The 24,647-nt window shown below is 37.1% G+C and overlaps 1 protein-coding gene across 1 annotated transcript in view; it reads left to right on the forward strand.

The window, feature by feature from the left end:
* Window positions 1–24,647, forward strand: part of CCDC178 (coiled-coil domain containing 178) — a 460,722-nt gene that overhangs the window by 411,863 nt on the left and 24,212 nt on the right. The window contains exon 19 of the mRNA XM_064293218.1: window positions 246–380. Within this exon, the coding sequence (XP_064149288.1) occupies window positions 246–380 (135 nt within the window). The remainder of the gene's footprint in view (window positions 1–245; window positions 381–24,647) is intronic.

Here is a 24,647-nt window from a genome sequence, read left to right on the forward strand (position 1 = left end):
AAACTGCTGAGGCATTTAGAGAAAATTAACCCCCCATCCTGGCAGCCAGATGTGACTGGTTTCTGATGAATGCACATGAGTGGACTGAAAAATCAAGAGACTGTGAAATTCCTGTCAGGTCCGTACAGTGCAGAATGGGCTATTGACTGCTTTCTATATTTCCCTCCATCATTCTTCTTGAACACTGCCATTAATTTCCTTTCCTACTCTGACTTGTGTTTTTCCCTCCTCCCTCTTCCCTTTAGTTCTGTCAGCTGCAAAGAAGGATACACAAGGTATGGGAGACACACTTCAAATTGGTGGCCCTCTCCAGCCAGATGAGGCTGGCCAAGTTCCAGACAGACTCTCAAGAGAGTATTCAGAAAATATTAGCTGTGCAGGTAGGTGATTGCAGGGAAGTGGGAAAGATCATTCTGATCTAGATTGAAAAGCAAATGATGGGTAGTGTGATGAAGCATTAAAACCATATCCCATCAGAGTTTTATAAATTCTTAACCTCTTTAATAAACTGGAATTGCATGAAGGATGAATTCAGTAAGTTAACATATGTACCATGCATACTATGGGGGAAAAGGGAGATTCAACTTATTTCCCACAAACCTCAGAACAGACTTTTTTCTTTTTTATAAATACATTTGGAATAAATATATATGTTCAAAATCTTCAGGCTTTGCAGGTGATGTCATTCATCTGTTTAAAAGATATTGCCAATATTACCTTGTGCCACTTTTATACAAAACCTACTTCGGTGGGATTGACATTCTTATATTTGTTTTATTTAACTCTTTCTTTCCCCTCTTTTGCCAGAGGCTTATCCTCCTAAGGAGATTTAAATATGAGTTTATTTGAAAAATATGCGATTTGAGACTAGATTGCTGTTCCCAAATTGCAATGCCTGTGCAATTTTGCTTTTTTTCTCTGTACAACCTTTAAGTGGATGCAATTTTTTTCATTTTAAGACTCTGATGTATTTTAGAAGACCTTCACTAACTGTATGAAGACTATTACTAACTACTTAAATTTTTCTCAAATTACTGTTTTATTATTCCAAGTGCTACAATATGAATAAACATGACCTCTGCCCCACAAAAAGAAAATACACACCACCGTGTTGTATTAAAATATGTAATACATGTATCAGCAATTACACATGCTCTTTAAAACCACAATTTTCATGAATTTACAGCGAAAAATGACTGCTGAGCCTAAATAATTTAAACCTATTTCTGTCTAGAAGGAAGACAGACCAGTTAATGCAACTATTACTCAAATTTATGCACCAACCCCTAAGGCCAAGGATGGAGAAATTGAAGATTTTTACCAACTTCTGCCACCCGAAATTGATCAAACATTTAATCAAGATGCATTGATAATTACTGGTGATTAGAATGCCAAAGTTGGAAACAAAGAAGGGTCAGTAATTGAAACATATGGCTTTGGTGATAGAAACAAGGCTGGAGATCGAATGATGGAATTTTTCAAAATCAACAACTTATTCATTGCAAATACCTTTTTCAACAACATCAATGGTGACTATACACATGAACCTCGCTAGATGGAATATGCAGGAATCAACTCGATTAGATCTGTGGAAAGAGATGATAGAGAAGCTCAATATCAGCAGTCAGAACAAGCCAGGGCCAACTATGGGACAGATCGTCAGTTGCTCATATGCAAGTTCAGGTTGAAACTGAAGAAAATTAGAACAAGTCCACAAGAGCCGAAGTATGACCTTGAGTATATCCTGCCTAAATTTAGAGTCCATTTCAAGAATTGTGGAAAGACATCAAGAACATCATACATGAAGAAAACAAAAGGTCATTAAAAAGACAGGAAAGAAAAGACCAAAATGAATGTCAGAAGAGACCCTGAAAATTGCTCTTGAATGTAGAGTAGCTAAAGTGAATGGAAGAAATGATGAAGTAAAAGAGCTTAACAGAAGATTTTAAAGGGCAACTTGAGAAGAGAAAGTGAAGTATTAAAATGAAATGTGCAAAAAGCTGGAGTTGGAAAACCAAAAGGGAAGAATAGGCTCAGTATTTCTCAAGCTGAAAGAGCTAAAGAAAAAAAACAAGCCTCAAATTACAATGTTGAAGGATTCTATGGGGAAAATATAAACAACACACACACACACACAAATTATTTTTAAACAACACAGAAAGCATCAAAAGAAGATGGAAGGAATACAAACAGTCATTGCACCGAAAAGAATTGGTGAACATTCAACCATTTCAGGAGGTAGCATATGATCAAGAACCAAGGGTATTGAAGGAAAAAGTCCAAGCAGCACTGAAGGCATTGGTGAAAAACAAGGCTCCAGGAATTGATGGAATACAAACTAAGACATTTCAACAAACGGATGCAACACTGGAAGCAATCGCTTGTCTATGCCAAGAAATTTGGAAGATACCCATCTGGCCAATCAACTAGAAGAGGTCCATATTTGTGCCCATTCGAAACAAAGGTGATCCAATAGAATGTGAGAATTATTAAGCAATATCAGTATCACATGCAAGTAAAATTTTGCTGAAGATCATTCAAAAATGATTGTAGCTGTACACCAACAAGGAACCACCAGAGATTCAGTCTGGATTCAGAAGAGGATATGTAATGAGGGATATCATTGCTGATGTCAAATTGATCCTGGCTAAAAGCAGAGAATATCAGGAAGATGTTTACCTGTGTTTTATTGACTATGCAAAGGCATTCGACTGTGTGGATCATAACAAATTATGGATAACATTGTGAAGAAAGGGAATTCCCGAACATGTAACTGTGCTCTTGAGGAACCTGTACATAGACCAAGAGGTAGTCTTTCCAACAGAACAAGGGGATACTGAGTAGTTTAAAGTCAGGAAAGGCATGCATGAGGGTTTTATCATTTCACCATACTTACTCAATCTGTATAAATACTGAGCAAATAATCCCAGAAGCTGGACTATATGAAGAAGAATGTGGTATCAGGTTTGGAGGAAGACTTATTAACAACCTCCCATATGCAGATGACACAACCTTGCTCGCTGAAAGTGAAGAGGGCTTGAAGCCCTTAACTGGTGAAGATCAAAGACTACAGCTTTCAGTATGAATTGCACCTCATCTTAGAGAAAAAAAAAAAAATCCTCACAACTGGACCAATAAACAACAGTAATGCAAATGGAGAAAATATTGAAGTTGTCAAAGACTTCGTTTTACTTGGATCCACAATCAATGCTCACTGAAGCAGCAATCAAAGAATCAGACGACGTATTGCATTGGGCGAATCTGCTGCAAAAGACCTCTTTAAAATGTTGAAAAGCAAAGATGTCACTTTGAGGACTACTGTGCTCTTGACCCAAGTCGTGGCATTTTCGATCACTTGGCATGTGTGTGAAAGCTGGACAATGAATAAGGAAGATCGAAGAAGAATTGACCCCTTTGAATTATGGTGTTGGCAAAGAATACTGAATATACCGTGGACTGCCAGAAGAATGAACAATTCTGTCTTGGAGGAAGTACATCTAGAATGCTCCTTAGAAGCAAGGATGGCGAGACTTTGTTTCACATACTTTGAACATGTTATCAGGAGGGACTAATCCCTGGAAAAGGACATCATGCTTGGTAAAGTAGAGGGTCAGCGAAAAAGAGAAAGACCCTCAATGAGATGGACTGATACGGTGGCTCTAACCAGGAGTTTAAACATAACAGTGATTATGAGGATGGCAAAGAACTTGGCAGAGTTTCGTTCTGTGGTACATCGGGGTCTCTATGAGTTGGAACAGAATTGATGGTACCTAAAAACAACAGGGTAACATTGTCCTCAACAGAATATGAGAGTTTGCATTTCTTTACACTTTACTACCACTAATTATTACTGATCTTTTAAAATATGTACCAGCAGGATGGCTGAAAAGAAGGTGTTTTTTTACGATATTAATGTGTTTTTTCTTGACTGCTTCTGATACAGGGAATTTTTTCATATGTTTTTTAACAATGTGTCTTATCCTGAAATTTGCTTATTTTCTTTTTGGATTGTATTATTTCTCATCGGTTTAAAGAAATGCTTACATATTTTTGTATTAATTGTATTATAAATACTGCAACTTTTTCCTCAGTAGTTTTTAGATTTTTTATTATGTTTCATCATTAAAAGTTTTTATTTTTAGGTAGTCACATTGAACAATATTTTCCTTAATGCTTTTTATTTCTTCATTTAAGAAGGGCTTTCCTACCTCGACACTACACAATATTCTGTATATTTTTAACAATATATTATAGATTTTTGGAATGCTTATTCTATAATCTATCTCCACTTTATTTTGTATGTTTTGGGTACTTACTCTTATCCCTTAAATAGATGGTAAGTAAATAGTCCACCCTCACCAATATACAATTGAATATTCCCCACCCATTATATTCTAAATTCTAAATATTTGTAGTGCTTTTCCTGGAATCTCTATTCCAGTGATCAGCATTGGGTCTACTGCCTCTTTTTAAAAAAAGCTTTATTGAAACACAATCACATCCGTTCATTACATATTGTCTTCTTTCCTAACACAAGACAGAGCTGAGTAGTTGTAACAGAGACTATATGGGTTGCAAAGCTAAAAATACTACGATCTGACCCTTTATGGAAAAAAGTTTGCAGACTTCCTCTCTATTCTGTTTTACAGACCTATTTTTTCTTCCTTCATCGGTATTATACTATTTTAATATAATTAATATGCATAGTTTTTTGATGTATATTACTATTCAGTGGCATGTTTCCCACTCCAACACAACAAAATCCCTTCTTTCTCAAAAAATCCATGTGGATTTTTATCTTCTAAATGTATTTAGACCCACTTTCTCAAGTTTCTTCAAAATACTTTGCTTAAATTTTGAGTATGATTGTATTGAATGTCTAGATTTTTTAAAAAACTTTTTTTTTTGACTTGGCAACTTACCTATATGATCTTCTTATCCACAAAAATGACATATGTTTACTTTTATTTAGGTCTTTGCATATGTCTTTTCAGTATTATTTAGTTAACTTTCTCCAAGAGAATTGAATGAATTTTTTTTTGTTTTTAGGAACTTTATACTTCAAGTTGCCATTTAAGTAACTGTCTTATTAATTCTAATAGTTTCTCAATTAATTTTTCCTATATTTTCTAAGAGAAAACCATATTTAAAAAAAATGATAGTTTTGTCCTTTCTCCTTCAGTACTTGAAACTCTTACTTGTTTCGTACATTCTACTTAACATTTAGAAGCCCTGATGGCGCAATGGTTAAATGCTTGGCTGCTAACCTAAAGGCTGGAGGCTCGAATCCACCAATTGCCTTCATGGGAGAAAAAGTCCTGGCAATCTATTCTCATGAAGATTTCAGCCTTCAAAATATTATAAGGCAGTTGTACTCTGTTCTATAGGGGCCCTATAAGTTGGAATGACTCGACACCCAACAAACAAAAACTTAGCATTTTTTATGCTCTTCCTGTCCTCCTTCCTGCACTTTGAATTATTCAAATATTTAATGGTACTTTTTTCTCTCTAGTAATTTAGGAGTGACAAATCCTATTTATAGGCTTCCAGTGGTTATTCTTAAATTATTGGCAACTATATCTAAGTACCTTTTCTATTTCTACCTAGAGTTAAACAGTAAGATTTAGCAACTTAATGCTATTCCTCAAGTAGCCCTGGTGGTGCAAAGGTTAGGTGCTCAGATGCTAACTGAAAGGTTGGTGGTTTGAACCCATGAGCACTCTGTGAGAGAAAAGACCTGGTGATCTGCTTTCATAAAGATTTCAGCCTAGGAAATCCTATGGGGCAATTCCACTCTGTTCAATAAGGTCCCTATGAGCTGGAATGGCTCCGCAGTACATAACAACAGCACAATGTCATTCCTCAAGCATAATATCTCTAGATATAATTCTATCTTAAATGTCAAAGATACATGTATTTTCCATAACTTCTTCTGTCTTTAATAAAATCACGTAGCTCAGATTTAAAAAAAAAATCACATTACTAACCAATTTTAGGCTTTTGTCCTACGGTGTTTTGGGCTTACTTTCATTTGCACATTTCTCATCTAAATATAGAAAATTGGGCTATTGCATTGTGTGTTTATGGGTGTATATACTAAATGATTAAACATATTATTTCCATGCTACAAAAATTTCTGAAAAAGCACCCAGTGAATGCTTTTGTTTATTAGAGAATTATAGGCACCAACCTTGGTAAATCAAGTCCTTAATTCAATAAATATTCTTGAGTTCTTGTCATGTTTCAAGAACTGTACTTGAGGATAGAGGAGTGGAGCCTAGATGGTGGAATAGACAGATGCTTCCCTTGAGGCCTCTTTACAACAAAGACCCCCCCAAAACACAAGTGAAATGAGTATATTTGTGACAAGCTAGGAGCCCTGAGCATCAAAGGCAAGCTTAGACAATGAACTGAGGGGCAGGGGGAGGAAGAGGCCATTCAGAAGCGGAGAGGAGTTGCCGGACCTGAATCTCAGGGAGCCCTCAGGAACCATTTCCAGAGCAGCAGCTGCGGCAGTGGCGGGCTGGTACTAGCCTTCGGCCCCAGTTTCCTCAGGGAGAAGCAGCCAGCCACACAGCCCACTCACACCTCCGGAACCTGAGCAGAACGGCATGCTCTTGCCAAAAGCTAAGTACTTGCATATATTTTACCGCGTCACCCCCACCCCCAAGGCGGCTTCAGCGGCTGAATCCCTGGGCCTGAGGTAGACCCTGGTAAGCACCTAGAACCATCCTCCTGGCCTTGGGGAAAGAAAAAATTTGCAACTGGGGGGAAAAGATAATTTGCTAGCTCTATTAACTGGGAGAGCTCAGGACAGAAGCGGCTCCTGTCCAGGCATAAACCGTCCGTGGACCTTGAGTACCTTGCCCTTCTGTATGGACCTGTGTGGGCCTATTTCGGGAGAATTCGCCCTTGTTGGCAAACTCCAACCATTTCAGCTGTGCAGTGGAGAGGTGGGTGTTTGACATTTGACATTGTTTTGGCTGTTAAACAAGGTCCTCACCTACCCACAACAGGGACCTAAGGGCTGGTAGCTCCACCCAGGTCACCCAGCCACCTGCGACAGGGGTCCGAGGATAACTGGCACCTCCCAGTCCTTACAAGAAAAACTTTGGGTGCCCATGGTCCCTCTGCAGAACCCAACCCCCAGCACAACCTAGGGAACAGAGACATGTTTTCCTCAGAGACACTTGGGGTCGGTTCTCAGCCCCCTGCCTTGTTCAGAGTGTGACCACCCACTGGAATCAGATACCGGTATATACGCTAATCACCCCAGGCCCTCTAAGACTGTGGGACAGAGCCTCTATCACACACTTGATAACAGCTACCTGGAAACCTGAGCTGAATTCATACAAGAAAACTGAATGGACTCCTAGACTAATATACCTGATAACAGCTCTAGCCAGCTGGGGACAGGACACCAGAGCTCCAAAGGTGAAAATAATCAAGCTAGCTCACTCAAGCAACCCATAGGGGTATACCAAAACAAAACAAAGCAAGCAGCTACGACACAGTAAGCAAACATAAACTAATACAATAACCTATAGATGGCTCAGAGACAACAGTCAATATCAAGTCACATAAAGAAACAGGCCATGATCACCTCAACAGGCTCTCAAAACAAAGAATCCAGGGATCTTTTAGATGAAAGTGCATTCCTGGAATTACCAGATGCAGAATACAAAAGTTTAATATACAGACCCTTTCCAGACATCAGGAAGGAAATGAGGCAATACGCAGAACAAGCCAAGGAACACACAGATAAAGCAACTGAAGAAATTAGAAGGATTATTCAGGAACATAATGAAAAGTTTAATAAGCTGGAAAAATCCATAGACAGACAGCAATCAGAAATTCAGAAGATTAACAATAAAATTACAGAATTAGATAACTCCACAGAAAGTTAGAAGAGCAGAATTGAGCAAGTAGATGCTAGAATTTCTGAAGTCGAAGATAAATCACTTGGCACTAATATATTTGAAGAAAAATCAGAGAAAAGAATTAAAAAAAATGAAGAAACCTTAAGAATCATGTGGGACTCGATCAAGAGAAATAACCTACGAGTGTTTGGAGTACCAGAATAGGGAGGGATAACAGAAAATACGGAGAAAATTGTTGAGGATTTGTTGGCAGAAAACTTCCCTGATATTGGGAAAGATGAGAAGATATCTATCCAAGATGCTCATCAAACTCCACATAAAGTAGATCTTAAAAGAAAGTCACCAAGACATATTATAATCAAGCTTGCCAAAACCAAAGATAAAGAGACAATTATAAGAGCAGCGAGGGATAAACAAAAAGTCAGCTACAAAGGAGAGCCAATAAGAATAAGCTCGGACTACTTGGCAGAAAACATGCAGGCAAGAAGGCAATGGGATGACATATTTAAAAAATTGAAGGAAAAAAATTGCCTGCCAAGAATCACGTATCCATCAAAACTGTCTGTTAAATATGAAGGTGAAATTAGGACATTTCCAGATAAACACAAGTTGAGGGAATTCATAAAAACCAAACCAAAACTACAAGAAATACTAAAAGGAGTTCTTTGGTTAGAAAATCAATAATATCAGGTATCAACCCAAGACTAGAACACTGGGCAGAGCAACCAGAAGTCAACCCAGACAGGGAAATCCAAAAAAACAAAGCAAGATTAAAATAAATAAATAAAGCCCAACACAGGGTAAAACGGCGATGTTATTATATAAAAGAAGACAACATTAAAATAATAAAGAGGGACTAAGAAATGTAATCATACACCTTCCATATGGAGAGGAAGATACGGCGATACAAAGAAATAAAAGTTAGTTTTAAATTTAGAAAAATGGGGTAATTAATATGGTAATCACAAAGAAGAGAAACTATCCTACTCATCAAAATAAAACACAAGGGAAAAATACAGACTCAGCAAAATTGAAATCAACAACAAATATGAGGGAAGGACAATATATAAAGAATATCTACTCAGCACATAAAATCAAGTGGGAAAAAGAAACTGTCAACACACAAAAAAAGACATCAAAATGATAGGTAAATGGACTAAATGCACCAATAAAGAGACAGAGAGTGGCAGAATGGATTAAAAAGCCAGGTCCATCTATATGCTGCCTATGAGAGACACATCTTAGACTTAGAGACACAAACAACCTAAAGCTCGAAGGATGGAAAAAAATATATCAAGCAATCAACAATCAAAAAAGAGCGGGAGTGGCAATATTAATTTCTGACAAAATAGACTTTAAAGTTAAATCCATCAGAAAGAATAAGGAAGGACACTATATAATGGTTAAAGGGACAATACACCAAGAAGATATAACCATATTTCTTCCATTCACTTTAGCTACTCTACGTTCAAGAACAATTTTCAGGGTCTCTTCTGACATCCATTTTGGTCTTTTCTTTCCTGTTTTTTTAATGACCTTTTGTTTTCTTCATGTACCACACACAGAACGAAACTCTGCCAGGTTCTGTGCCATCCTCATAATCATTGTTATGTTTAAACTCCTGGTTACAGGCACCGTATCAGTCCATCTCATTGAGGGTCTTTCTCTTTTTCGCTGACCCTCTACTTTACAAAGCATGATGTCCTTTTCCAGGGATTAGTCCCTCCTGATAACATGTTCAAAGTATGTGAAACAAAGTCTCGCCATCCTTGCTTCTAAGGAGCATTCTAGATGTACTTCCTCCAAGACAGAATTGTTCATTCTTCTGGCAGTCCATGGTATGTTCAGTATTCTTCACCAATACCATAATTCTGATTCACCAATTCTTCCTCAGTCTTCCTTATTCATTATCCAGATTTTGCATGCATATGAGGCTATTGAAAATGCCATAGCTTGGGTCAGGCACACACCCTAGTTCTCAAAGTGATATCTTTCCTTTTTAACACTTTCAAGAGGTCCTTTGCAGCAGATTCACCCAATGCATATGTCATTTGATTTCCTAACTGCTGCATTTAAAAATGTTGTACAATGTACCAATATTGCGCAATTTTACACTAGAAAAACGTTCCCACATATCTTCAAAGAAGGGTGTCCTAAGTTTGTCCATAACAGTATTACTTGTGGTACTGAAAAACTGGAGGCAGTCTAAAATGTTCATCAGTTTAAGAAGGGATAAACAAAAGTACATTGCAAATATGTCAGAATAAGGAGAAGTTAAAAAGAACGAGGAGGAACGTTCTGTACAGCCAAGAAGTAATCTTAAAGAAGTATTTAAAAGGCAGAAAATCTTTCAGAATAGTATCATAAGCAAATGACTTTACTTATATCAAAATAAATACATACATCATCCTATACTTCTATCTTATATATTTTCTATAGTTACACATAGGATAACTGTACAATTGTCTACAAAAATTATACAGAAATGTACAAAAATTTTTACAATTTTGTACAAAAATCCACAGAAAGTTCTAGAAGAATGAGTACACCTACCCAAGGGTCACTGTGAGAATTAGGTGTAATAATGTGGGTGGTATTCACAATCTTAGCTCATTTCAAAAATAATTACAATTTGACATACACAAAAAAGATGTCTTCAGCAAATTTTATTGAATACAAAATATGGAATACCATGGAGAATGAAATATTGCACCCTTTCTGACATTTTGTTAGGACTTATCTGCATTAGTATGACTGCTGGAAACTAAGAGGAAAAAAAATCCTTAGATATTAGCAATGCTTGCAATACCATTTTACTGATAGCAGACATGGTGCTTAAGTAAAAGTACTTCAAATTTCATAAATTTTTAAATTCAATAGTATTGAACACCTGTTCTAAAGTATCTAGCTCTGTTCTAAGTTCTTATTTATTTCTAATTCTCATGACAACCCTGGAGTTCACTATTGTTACACTTACCCTTATTTTATGGAAAAGAAAATCAAGGCTTAAATTTTTCAGCCACAGAATCCAGAATTGGAGCTTCCTTGAGATATAATGGAATATTTAACTACTAAAATTTATGTGAAAATGATATAATGGATATACTTTTGGCATGATATTTTTAAGCCAGTGTTGCAAAAGGGAAAATATGTCTATCCGACATATATGGCAAAATATACCTGACACCAAATTACTGGTGCTGCCTGATATAAGTATAATGTGAGCTCTTATATGATTTTAAATTTTCTAGTAGCCATGATCAAAGAAGAATGAGAAAACAGTGAAATTAATTTTAGCAATATATTTTATTTAAATCAATATATCAAAAATATTATTTTAGCATGTAATCAATATATAAAAAAAGAATTGACAGAGTTTACATTCTTTTTTGTATTATGTCTTTGAAATCCAGTGTATTTTACACTTACGGCCCATCTCAATTCAGACTAGTCACATATTAAGTACTCAAGAGCCACATGTGACTAGTGGCTACTATAATGGACAGTATATATATATATATATATATATATATATATATATATATAGACTTAATAAATTAACCAAAACATAGTGATAAAATATATAATTTAAAATAAAATTTTGTAGTGTGTTGGGTATCTCAAGATAAACTACCAATGTTCACATACCAGGCAGATTTATAAGGTATACCTGGGGAGGACATTTAGTACCTGGACAAACTCGTTAAACATTTTAAGATCACAAAGTTGCCATTTACATCACCTCATTTGCTGTAGTGGCAAACTGACAGGTTCCAACGAACTATAAGGCATGCTGGTGAAGTCCACAAGCCTTGAAATAGTGTTTTACTAAATATCATAAAGCAGGGTTGTGTATAAGTCCTTAGAACATTTGTCACATCTTATAAAACAAGGATATATGCAGTTGAGAATTCCGATAGAGAAGCTTGTATCAAACTAACCCTCCTGTAGATTACAAAGTTAAACTCTGAGCAAACTTAAAAACAAACAAAAAACTACTTGAAGGCAGTAGAGAGCAACTAAAACCATGCATAGATTGGAGGACATTATGTCTTTGAAAGATAAAAACCAGACTTGTCAAGACAGACATTTATACAATTTTTTCCCCGTATGGGTGACACAGCAGTTAAAACTCAAGAAGGAACACACAGCCTTATCGGCTTGAGGTATTAAAGGAAGAAGTTTGGAGCTGCCAAAGTGAGCATGGGTAATAGCAGGAAGGAGTAAGGGGATGTAGGAACATCAGAATCTGTATATAAACTGTGCTTATTATATCTTAGACTGAACCCTGACTTCCCAATAGCAGAAACAGACCAAGGAGCCCAGTAAACAGCAGCCACTGTAAGGCAGGAAGATGAAGAGAGATTTTATCTGCTGCTCGCTGCAGGAGAATCCAAGTTTGAGTCCTGACGAGTTAAAGAGTATCTTGATAAACACTTCATATTTTCTGCTTAAACCACAAAAGGGCCATCCCTTAGGCGTAAAGACTATATCCCAGGAAAAAGGGATCAGCCCTAAAACCAAGTATAAAGCCAAAACACACTAACTTTAAGAAAGCGTAAAGACAAGCCTCCACAGGTATAAGGTGGTGAGACAATAATTTAATTCTCTACTAGAAAAAGAGATCTACACTTTACTGAAGAATATCAGAATCCAAAAGCTCTACTACGTATCATCCATAATGTTTATTATATAAAAAAAAAATCAAACCCACTGTCGTCAAGTCAATTTTGACTCATCACAACCCTATAGGTCAGAGTAGAACTGCCCAATAGGGTTTCCAAGGAGCAGCTGGTGGATTTGAACTGGTGACCTTTTGGTTAGCAGCTGAGCTCTTAACCACTGTGCCACCAGGGCTGCAACCAAAAATTACTAGAAACAGGAGAAATAGCGTTTGGTATAAGCAATCCATAAAATGACTCAGTGTTGTGTTTAGAAGACAACGACGTTTAAAAAGCCATTATAAAGGTGCTCAAACAAAGGAAAAGGTGAGAACCTACTGAGGAATTTCAACTGAGAAATAACTGTTTTAAAAAGAACTAAACTAATAACCTGGAACTAAAAAAATAATACCAGAGTAAATAATTTACTAGATGGGCTTAACAGACTATTGGAAGTGGCCAAAAAAGGTGGGGGTGGAGGGGAGGGAGTCGGTGAAATTGAAGACATACGAATAGAAAACATCCAATCTAAAAAACAGAGAGAAGGCATTAAAAATAAATAAATAAACAGAGCTTCAGTGACCTGTAGGGCAAATTTTTTTATCATATGTGCAATTGGAGTTATTTTGAGATATAATGGCTAAAATTTTTCTGAATTTGGTACAAAACATAAATTACACATCCAAAAAACTCAGAGAACCCCACATAAGACATATACATAAAAATCATAATTAGGTACATTGTAGTAAACGCCAGAAAATCAAGGTAAGGAGACAATCTTAAAAGCAGACAGAGAAAAGGAAATATTACCTCTGATTTCTCATCAGAAACTGTGGAGGCTGGAAGATGTAGAGTATCTTTAAACTGCTGAAAGAAAAGGAGGGAGGAGGAAATTTTCTACCCAGCACAAATATTTCTAAAAAAAAAGATGAAATAAAGATATTTTCATATGTGCAAAAATGGAGAGAATTGGTCATTAGCAATTATAAGAAATACTAAAGAAAGTACTTCAAGTTGAAGGAAAATGACACCAGAAAAAAACTTGGAGGAAAAGGAAGAGACCAGATATGACAAATATACAGGCAAATATAAAAGACTCTTTATTCTTAATTTATTGAAAAGACAATGACTTTTAATACAAGAAAAAAAAAAAAAACATTTTGTTTGTAAGATTTCTAATATATGTAAATACAAAACACATGAGAACAATTACATAAAAGATGGGGAGGGAATAGAATTATTCTGTTAAAAATCTCTTAAATTTAATGTAAAGTGGCATGATTTTGACTCTTTGGGATGATTAAGCGAAGGATGATACAGTAATCCCTACTTAAAAAATAAAAAGAAATAAAGCCAATGTTGTTGTTATGTGCTGTCAAGTCAGTTCCAACTCCTGGCGTCCCTATAGGTCAGAGTAGAACTGCCCCACAGGGTTTCCAAGGAGCGGCTGGTGGATTCAAACTGCCGATCTTTTGGTTAACAGCCAAGCTCTTAACCACTGTGCCACCAGGGCTCCAAATAAAAAGCTAATAGAATAATTTAAATAGAATAATAAATGTGTTTGATTAACCCAAAAGAAGATGGAAGAAGAAAAGCAAAAATAAACAACAAAAAAAATGAAACTAATCAGAAGAAAATCTGCAGACCTAAATTCAACCCTATTAAAAGTTATATTAAAAATAAATGGACTAACAACCCCCAATTAAAAAACAGCTATGCCACATTACGTATACATACAAGACTCATTTTTATATGTCTATAAGCAGTACGCTTTAAATATGAAGAGACTGACAGACTGAAAATAAAAAAATGGAAAATGGTGCACCATCAATGCTAAACATATGCAGCTGGAAAGGTTATATTAATATCAAATTAAACTTCACAACCAGAAGTATTACCAGGGATAAAGGGGATCATTTCATAATGAGAAAGGGTCAGTTCATCAAGCACATATAACAAACCTAAACATATACGCATCTAATAAGAGATTTTCAAAATACATAAAGCAAAAATTGAGAAAACTTAAAGTACAAAGGGTATAATTATAGTTGGAGATTTTAATACTCCTCTCAGAAATTTATGGAACACACAGACAGAAAATCAATAAGAATATGGAGTACTTGAACAACACTATCAACCAGTTTGACCTACTTGATATTTACAGAAAGACAGGTAACTCCTTAAGTTGGACCCATTGTAGATACAGCCCTCATCACATCTCTGACCTTGTTTTGTATTCTTCCACCCAACAAGAGCTAAATATACATTACTTAAAACTGCATATGATACATTCACAAACATATGCGGGGTCATAGAACAAGTCTCTTTTTTTTTTTTTTACTAATTTTTATTGTGCTTTAAGTGAAAGTTTACAAATCAAGTCAGTCTCTCACACAAAAACCCATATACACCTTGCTACACACTCCCAATTACTCACCCCCTAATGAGACAGCCCGCTCTCTCCCTCCACTCTCTCTTTTCCTGCCCTTTTCATCAGCTTCTAACCCCCTCCACCCTCTCATCTCGCCTCCAGGCAGGAGATGCCAACATAGTGTCAAGGATCCACCTGATCCAAGAAGCTCACTCCTCACCAGCATCCCTCTCCAACCCATTGTCCAGTCCAATCCATGTCTGAAGAGTTGGCTTCAGGAATTTTTCCTGTCCTGGGCCAACAGAAGGTCTGGGGGCCACGACCACCGGGGTCCTTCCAGTCTCCGTCAGACCATTAAGTCTGGTCTTATGGGAATTTGGGGTCTGCAACTCACCGCTCTCCTGCTCCCTCAGGGGTTCTCTGTTGTGTTCCCTCTCAGGGCACTCATTGGTTGTAGCCAGGCACCTTCTAGTTCTTCTGGTCTCAGGCTGATGTAGTCTCTGGTTCATGTGGCCCTTTCTGTCTCTTGGGCTTGTAATCACCTTGTGTCCTTGGTGTTCTTCATTCCCCTTTGATCCAGGTAGGTTGAGACACATTGAGGCATCTCAGATGGCGGCTTGCTAGCGTTTAAGACCCCAGAAACCACTCTTCAAAGTGGGATGCGGAATGTTTTCTTCATAGATTTTATTATGCCAATTGACTTAGATGTCCCCTAAAACCATGGTCCCTAGACCCCTGCCCCTGCTATGCTGTCCTTCGAAGCATTCAGTTTATTCAGAAACTTCCTTGCTTTTGGTTTAGTCCAATTGTGCTGACCTCCCCTGTATTGTGTGCTGTCTTTCCCTTCACCTACAGTAGTTCTTATCTACTATTTTTTTTTTTTATCTAATTAGTGAATGGCCCTTTCCCACACTCCCTCCCTCCCCTCTCTCGTAACCACAAAAGAATGTTTTCTTCTCAGTTTAAACTATTTCTCAAATTCTTGTAATAGTGGTCTTATACAATATTTGTCCTTTTGCAACTAATTTCACTCAGCATAATGCCTTCCAGGTTCCTCCATGTTATGAAATGTTTCACAGATTCCTCACTGTTCTTTATCGATGCGTAATATTCCATTGTGTGAATATACCATAATTTATTTATCCATTCATCTGTTGATGGGCACCTTGGTTGCTTCCATCTTTTTGCTATTGTAAACAGGGCTGCAATAAACATGGGTGTGCATGTATCTGTTCATGTAAAGGCTCTTATTCCTCTAGGATATATTCCAAGGAGTGGGATTGCTGGGTCGTATGGTAGTTCTATTTCTAGCTTTTTAAGGAAGCGCCAACTCGATTTCCAAAGTGGTTGTACCATTTGACATTCCCACCAGCAGTGTAGAAGTGTTCCAATCTTTCCACAGCCTCTCCAACATTTATTCTTTTGTGATTTTTGGATTAATGCCAGCCTTTAAAAATTTTTTTTTTTTTTTTTTGGAGTGAGATGAATTCTCATTGTAGTTTTGATCTGCATTTCTCTAATGGCTAATGATCGTGAACATTTCCTCATGTATCTGTTAGCTACCTGAATGTCTTCTTCAGTGAAGTATCTATTCATATCTTCTGCCCATTTTTTAATTGGGTTATTTGTCTTTTTGCAGTTGAGTTTTTGCAGTATCATGTAGATTTTAGAGATCAGACAGATCGGAAATGTCATAGCTAAAAACTTTTTCGCAGTCTGTGTGTAATCTTTTTACTCTTTTGGTGAAGCCTTTGGATGAGCATAGGTGTTTGATTTTTAGGAGCTCCCAGTTATCTAGTTTTTCTTCTGCATTCTTAATAATGTTTTGTATACTGTTTATGCCATGTATTAGGGCTCCTAACGTTGTCCCTATTTTTTCTTCCATGATCTATATCGTTTTAGATTTTATATTTAGGTCTTTGATCCATTTTGAGCTTGTTTTTGTGCATGGAGTGAGGTATGGGTCTTGTTTCATTTTTTTTGCATATGGATATCCAGTTATGCCAGCACCATTTGTTAAAAAGACTGTCTTTTCCCCATTTAACTGTTTTGGGGCCTTTGTCAAATGTCAATTGCTCATATACAGATGGATTTATGTCTGGATTCTCAATTCTGTTCCATTGATCCATGTATCTGTTGTTGTACCAATACCAGGCTGTTTTGACTACTGTGGTGGTATAATAGGTTCTAAAATCAGGTAAAGTAAAGCCTCCCACTTTGTTCTTCTTTTTCAGTAATGCCTTATTTATCCGGGGCCTCTTTCCCTCCCATATGAAATTGGTGATTTGTTTCTCTATCTCATTAAAGAATGTCCTTGGGATTTGGATTGGAATTGCATTAAATGTATAGATGCCTTTTGGTAGAATAGACATTTTTATAATGTTGAGTCTTCCTATCCATGAACAAGGTATGTTCTTCCACTCATGTAAGTCTCTTTCGATTTCTTGCAGAAGTGTACTGTAGTTTTCTTTGTGTAAATCTTTTACATCTCTGGTAAGATTTATTCCTAAGTATTTTATCTTCTTGGGGGCTACTGCAAATGGCATTGATTTGGTGATTTCCTCTTCGATGTTCTTTTTGTTGGTGTAGAGGAATCCAAGTGATTTTTGTATGTTTATCTTGTATCCCGATACCCTGCTGAACTCTTCTATAAGTTTCAGTAGTTTTCTGGAGGATTCCTTACAGTTTTCTGTGTATGAGATCATGTCATCTGCAAATAGAGATACTTTTGCTTCTTCCTTGCCAATCTGGTTGCCCTTTGTTTCTTCATCTAGCCTAATTGCTCTGGCTAGGACTTCCAGCACAATGTTGAATAAGAGTGGTGATAAAGGGCAGCCTTGTCTGGTTCCCAATCTCAGTGGGGATGTTTTCAGGCTCTCTCCATTTAGGGTTATGTTGGCTGTTGGCTTTGTATAAATAGCCTTTATTATGTTGAGAAATTTTCCTTCTATTCCTATTTTGCTGAGTGTTTTTCTCATGAATGAGTGTTGAACTTTGCCAAATGCCTTTTCTGCATCAATTGATAAAATCATGTGATTCTTATCTTTTGTTTTATTTATGTGGTGGATTACATTAATTGTTTTTCTAATGTTGAACCATCCCTGCATAGCGGGTATGAATCCCACTTGGTCATGGTGAATTATTTTTTTGATATGTTGTTGAATTCTATTAGCTAGAAGTTTGTTGAGGATTTTTGCATCTACATTCATGAGGGATATAGGTCTATAATTTTCTTTTCTTGTGGTGTCTTTACCCGGTTTTGGTATCAGGGATATGGTGGCTTCATAGAATGAGTTTGGTAGTATTCCCTCCTTTTCTATGCTCTGAAATACCTTTAGTAGTAGTGGTGTTAACTCTTCTCTGAAAGTTTGGTAGAACTCTGCAGTGAAGCCGTCCAGACCAGGGCTTTTTTTTGTTGGGAGTTTTTTGATTACCTTTTCAATCTCTTCTTTTGTTATGGGTCTGTTTAGTTGTTCTACCTCTATTTGTGTTAGATTAGGTAGGTAGTGTCTTTCTAGGAATTCATCCATTTCTTCTAGGTTTTCAAATTCGTTTGAGTATAGTTTTTCATAGTAATCTGATGTGATTCTTTTAATTTCAGTTGGGTCTGTTGTAATATCGCCCCTCTCATTTCTTATTCGGGTTATTTGCTTCCTCTCCTATTTTTCTTTTGTCAGTTTGGCCAGTGGTTTATCAATTTTGTTGATTTTTTCAAAAAACCAGCTTTTGGTCTTGTTAATTCTTTCAATTGTTTTTCTGTTTTCTATTTCATTTAGCTCAGCTCTAATGTTTATTATTTGCTTCCTTCTGGTGCCTGTGGGTTTCTTTTGTTGCTCTCTTTCTATTTGTTCAAGTTGTAGGGATAGTTCTCTGATTTTGGCCCTTTCTTCTTTTTGAATGTGTGCATTTATTGGTATAAATTGGCCTTTGAGCACCGCTTTTGCTGTGTCCCAAAGGTTCTAATAGGAAGTGTTTTCATTCTCATTGGATTCTCTGAATTTCTTTGTTCCATCCTTAATGTCTTCTATAATGCAGTCTTTTTTGAGCAGGGTATTGTTCAGTTTCCAAGTGTTTGATTTCTTTTCCCTGCTTTTCCTGTTATTGATTTCCACTTTTATGGCCTTATGGTCAGAGAAGATGCTTTGCAATATTTCAATGTTTTGGAATCTGCTAGGGCTTGGTTTATGACCTAGTATGTGGTCTATTCTAGAGAATGTTCCAGGTGCACTAGAAAAGAAAGTATACTTGCTTGCTGTTGGGTGGAGTGTTCTGTATATGTCTACAGGGTCAAGTTGGTTGATTGTGGCATTTAGATCTTCCGTGTCTTTATTGAGCTTCTTTCTGGATGTCCTGTCCTTCACCGAAAGTGGTGTGTTGAAGTCGCCTACTGTTATTGTGGAGCTGTCTATCTCACTTTTCAGTGGTGATAGAGTTTGTTTTATGTACCTTGCAGCCCTGGTATTGAGTGCATAAATATTTAATATGGTTATATCTTCTTGGTGTATTCTCCCTTTAACCATTATATAGTGTCCTTCCTTATCCTTTCTGATGGATTTAACTTTAAAGTCTATTTTGTCAGAAATTAATATTGCTACTCCTGCTCTTTTTTGATTGTTGTTTGCTTGATATATTTTTTCCATCCTTTGAGTTTTAGTTTGTTTGTGTCTCTAAGTCTAAGATGTGTCTCTCATAGGCAGCATATAGATGGATCTTGTTTTTTCATCCATTCTGCCACTCTCTGTCTCTTTATTGGTGCATTTAGTCCATTTACATTTGGGGTAATTATGGATAGGTATGAATTTAGTGCTAACATTTTGATGTCTTTTTTTGTGTGTTGACAGTTTCTTTTTCCCACTTGATTTTATGTGCTGAGTAGAGTTTCTTTATATATTGTCCTTTCCTCATATTTGTTGTTGTTGATTTTGTTTCTGCTGAGTCTGTATTTTTCCCTTGTATTTTATTTTGATGAGTAGGATAGTTTCTCTTCTTTGTGGTTACCTTATTATTTACCCCTATGTTTCTAAATTTAAAACTATCTTTTATTTCTCTGTATCGCCATATTTTCCTCTCCATATGGAAGGTGTATGATTACATTTCTTAGTCCCTCTTTATTATTTTAATGTTGTCTTCTTTTATATAATAACATTGCCATTACCCTGTGTTGGGCTTTTCTTTTCTTTTTAAATCTTGCTTTGTTTTTTTTTTTGGATTTTCCTGTCTGGGTTGACTTCTCATTGCTCTGCCCAGTGTTCTAGTCTTGGGTTTTCTAACCAAAGAACTCCTTTTAGTATTTCTTGTAGTTTTGGTTTGGTTTTTATGAATTCCCTCAACTTGGGTTTATCTGGAAATGTCTTAATTTCACCTTCATATTTAAGAGAGAGTTTTGATGGATATGTGATTCTTGGCAGGCAATTTTTTTCCTTCAATTTTTTAAATATGTCATCCCACTGCCTTCTTTCCTGCATGGTTTCTGCCGAGTAGTCCGAGCTTATTCTTACTGGCTCCCCTTTCTAGGTGACTTTTAGCCCTCGCTGCTCTTATAATTATCTCTTTATCTTTGGTTGTGACAAGCTTGATTATAATATGTCTTGGTGACTTTCTTTTAAGATCTACTTTATGTGGAGTTTGATGAGCATCTTGGATAGATATCTTCTCATCTTTCCCAATATCAGGGAAGTTTTCTGCCAACAAATCCTCAACAATTTTCTCCGTATTTTCTGTTATCCCTCCCTATTCTGGTACTCCAAACACTCGTAGGTTATTTCTCTTGATCGAGTCCCACATGATTCTTAAGGTTTCTTCATTTTTTTTAATTCTTTTCTCTGATTTTTCTTCAAATATATTAGTGCCAAGTGATTTCTCTTCAAGTTCAGAAATTCTCACTTCTACTTGCTCAATTCTGCTCCTCTGACTTCCTATTGAGTTATCTAATTCTGTAATGTTAGTGTTAATCTTCTGAATTTCTGATTGCTGTCTATGGATTTTTCCAGCTTATTAAGCTTTTCATTGTGTTCCTGAATAATCTTTCTAATTTCTTCAGTTGCTTTATCTGTGTGTTCCTTGGCTTGTTCTGCGTATTGCCTCATTTCCTTCCTGATGTCTGGAAAGGGTCTGTATATTAAACTTTTGTATTCTGCATCTGGTAATTCCAGGAATGCACTTTCATCTAAAAGATCCCTGGATTCTTTGTTTTGAGAGCCTGTTGAGGTGATCATGGCCTGTTTCTTTATGTGACTTGATATTGACTGTTGTCTCTGAGCCATCTATAGGTTATTGCATTAGTTTATGTTTGCTTACTGTGTCGTAGCTTCTTGCTTTGTTTTGTTTTGTTTTGGTATACCCCTATGGGTTGCTTGAGTGAGCTAGCTTGATTATTTTCACCTTTGGAGCTCTGGTGTCCTGTCCCCAGCTGGCTAGAGCTGTTATCAGGTATATTAGTCTAGGAGTCCATTCAGTTTTCTTGTATGAATTCAGCTCAGGTTTCCAGGTAGCTGTTATCAACTGTGTGGTAGAGGCTCTGTCTTACAGTCTTAGAGGGGCAGGGGTGATTGGCATATATACCGGTATCTGATTTTTTTTTTGATTGCAGCAGGGGGTCACACTCTGAACAAGGCAGGGGGCTGAGAACTGACCCCCAAGCGTCTCTGAGGAAAATGCATCTTTGTTCCCTAGAGCGTGCAGGTGGGTGGGTTCTGCAGAGGGACCATGGACACCCAAAGTTTTTCTTGTAAGGACTGAGAGGTACCAGTTATCTTTGGACGTCTGTCGCAAGTGGCTGGGTGACCTGAGTGGAGCTACCAGTCCTTAGGTCCCTGTTGTGGGTAGGTGAGGACCTTGTTTAATAGCCAAAGCAATGTCAAATGTCAAACACCCACCCCTCCACCGCACAACTGAAATGGTTGGAGTTTGCCAACAAGGGCCTATTCTCCCGAAATAGACCCACACAGGTCCATACAGAAGGGCAAGGTGCTCAAGGTCCATGGATGGTTTATGCCTGGACAGGAGCCGCTTATGTCCTGAATTCTCCCAGTTAATGGAGCTAGCAAATTATCTTTTCCCCCCAGTTGCAAATTTTTTCCTTCCCCAAGGCCAGGAGGATGGCTCTAGTTGCTCACCAGGGTCTATGTCAGGCCCAGGGATTCAGCCACTGAAGCCGGCCGGGGGAGGGGGTGCGGCGTGGGAAAATATACGCAAGTACTTAGCTTTTGCCAAGAACGCCCTTCTCCTCAGGTTCCAGAGGTGTGAGTGGGCTGTGTGGCTGGCTGTTTCTCCCTGAGGAAACTGTGGCCCAACGCTAGTACCAGCCTGCCACTGTGCCACTGCCGCTGCTCGGGAATGGTGCCTGAGGGCTCCCCACGATTCAAGGCCGGTAACTTCTCTCCGCTTCTAAACAGCCTCTTCTTCCCCTGCCCCTCAGTTCATTGTCTAAGCTTGCCTTTGATGCTCAGGGCTCCTAGCTTGTCACAAATATACTCGTTTCACTTGTTTTTTGGGGGTCTTTGTTGTAAAGAGGGCTCGACGGAAGCATCTGTCTATTCCACCATCTTGGCTCCGCCTTTCAAGTGTCAATAATTTTTAAAGAGCCAAAATCATGAAGAATATGTTTTGTGACCACAATGGAATTATATTCAAATTCAGTAATTAAATGATATTTGGAAAATCCCCAAATATTTGCTAATTACATCACACACTTCTAAATATCATTTGCATCAAAGAATGAATCATAGGTGAAATTAGAAAATATTTTGAACAGAATTCAGAAACTTCATACAAGAATAACCCCACATGAAGGAACTGACAATTCGAGGGGCATAAAACTGAATAGTGTCCTTAGAGTGGAGTTAGAAGGCCTGTATGGGTGGTGCATAGTAGCTAGGGTAGAGAATAATACAAAAATAAGGTCAGAGAAGAGATCAGTGCCCGAGCTTCAGTGGGCCCAACTTACAGAGTAGCCCAATGGCTTAATTAGCACCTGACTTAGCATTTAGCATAGAACCTAGGATGGCATCTAGGAATATCCTTATAAAGATGCTGAAATAAATGAAGTTCTTCTTGACTGTTAATATGACCAAGTCTACGTTATTCTTTTCATTTCTCGACTTTGCTTCCAAATTATCCCTTTGAGAGTGTTTGAGTTCCTTATTTTTCCTAGATTCTATACTCCTATTTCCTGCTTCCTCTCACCCTCATCCTTAACCTTTACTGCAAATTCTATGTTTTCTGTTTGTTACTTCTGACTCATCTTTTCAAATATCTGGAAGGCCGCCTCTGACAAAATTCATGGGTACCTATGGGTAACAATGGTACCAGTGCATCACCAATCTCCCTTCAATTTGAAGGTAATGGAAAATCTCAACTCAAAGATTAATGTCTAAGGTAGAGATACATTAATTTCATACATATAATAATACAATGTAGCTTCAAGAGGTTAATATTAAATTGCATTTATAATTAATTATCTACTGTCTTTCTTCTGTTAAATACCGTGCTAGAATGCATTCTTCATTTTGATTTTTAAATAAAATAAGCTTATTTTGATTGGTATGTAGAAAAATGTAAATTTTCATATATTCTGGTTTTTCCCAGATTTAAAAAAAAACGCTGATATTTTTATTATTTAAAATTCACTTTTTGCTGGCAGTACATTTTTCAAGTAGAGGAGCCATGTCAATGGTGTGGGGGAGAGGAGTTTTTCAAAGACAGAACTTTAAGTTTGAAATTAGTGACTAATGGAGCATATCCGGTAGGTATTTTTCATACAACTTAGCATCATTATTATGTAATGATGCTGCTTTGATGTGAGATTACCTCAGACACATGATTTTTCATCGTAAAGTATCAAGACTGTAAAACAATGAACAGTGTAGTTATAACAAGAGGGAAACATTGGGATAAAATTTTAAAAGAAAATACAGAAAAGAGTGAAATTCGAAGTAGGCTTGTTATTCAAAACTGGTGCCAAGTCTATAAATATAAATAGAAAACCACAAAGATGGAAAAACAGAAAAGTACTCAGTATACCTTATTGTGGGAATGGAGTATCACGGAGTTAAGATGAACAAGTTCCTTTTTTTTTTTTAAATATAAAGCACACACCATGTGAGAACCCAAGTATGCTGCACTAAATATCAAACTCTAGTCCAACATGATGGAAAAGTTCTACTTTTTGAGTTTTCATTCCCCCATGGCCTACACAGATTAGTGTAAGTGGAAAAAAATTGTCATGTTGACCAACCGTCGATTTGAAAATTCTTCCATTCCTTTCCCCTGCATGTCTCTCAGTTGGTTAACGGAATAATTTCCAAACTAATTCTGATTGAACTGTTCTAAAATGAACTATAATTGAGGAAAACATAGGAAAAACATTCACCTTATATTTGCATAGCAAGTTTCAGTTTCGAGATTTGCTAAGTATATAACCCTCCCTGACAGGAGAGAAAAACTTGTTACCCCCTTGTGGGGATGAGCTAACTGAGTTGTAGAGAAATTGAGAGACTTGGACAAAGACTCACATCCAGCAAGTGATGAATCTTTGGATTGGCACCTCATCCACTGTGATTTCTACCTCCAACCCCTCTTAGTTAAGAACTAGTTCTGTTGTCTCCAGATTGAGCCATGATTGAGCCAGATTGAATCACTCCACTAGAAATCAACCCTAAGCAAGGAAGGAAGGTCACAGGCCTATACAATTAAGATCTCAGTCTGGGAGAAAATATTAAAGGACATTGTCACCAC

This window comes from Loxodonta africana, chromosome 11 (assembly GCF_030014295.1).
Source record: "Loxodonta africana isolate mLoxAfr1 chromosome 11, mLoxAfr1.hap2, whole genome shotgun sequence".
NCBI classification, from domain to species: domain Eukaryota; kingdom Metazoa; phylum Chordata; class Mammalia; order Proboscidea; family Elephantidae; genus Loxodonta; species Loxodonta africana.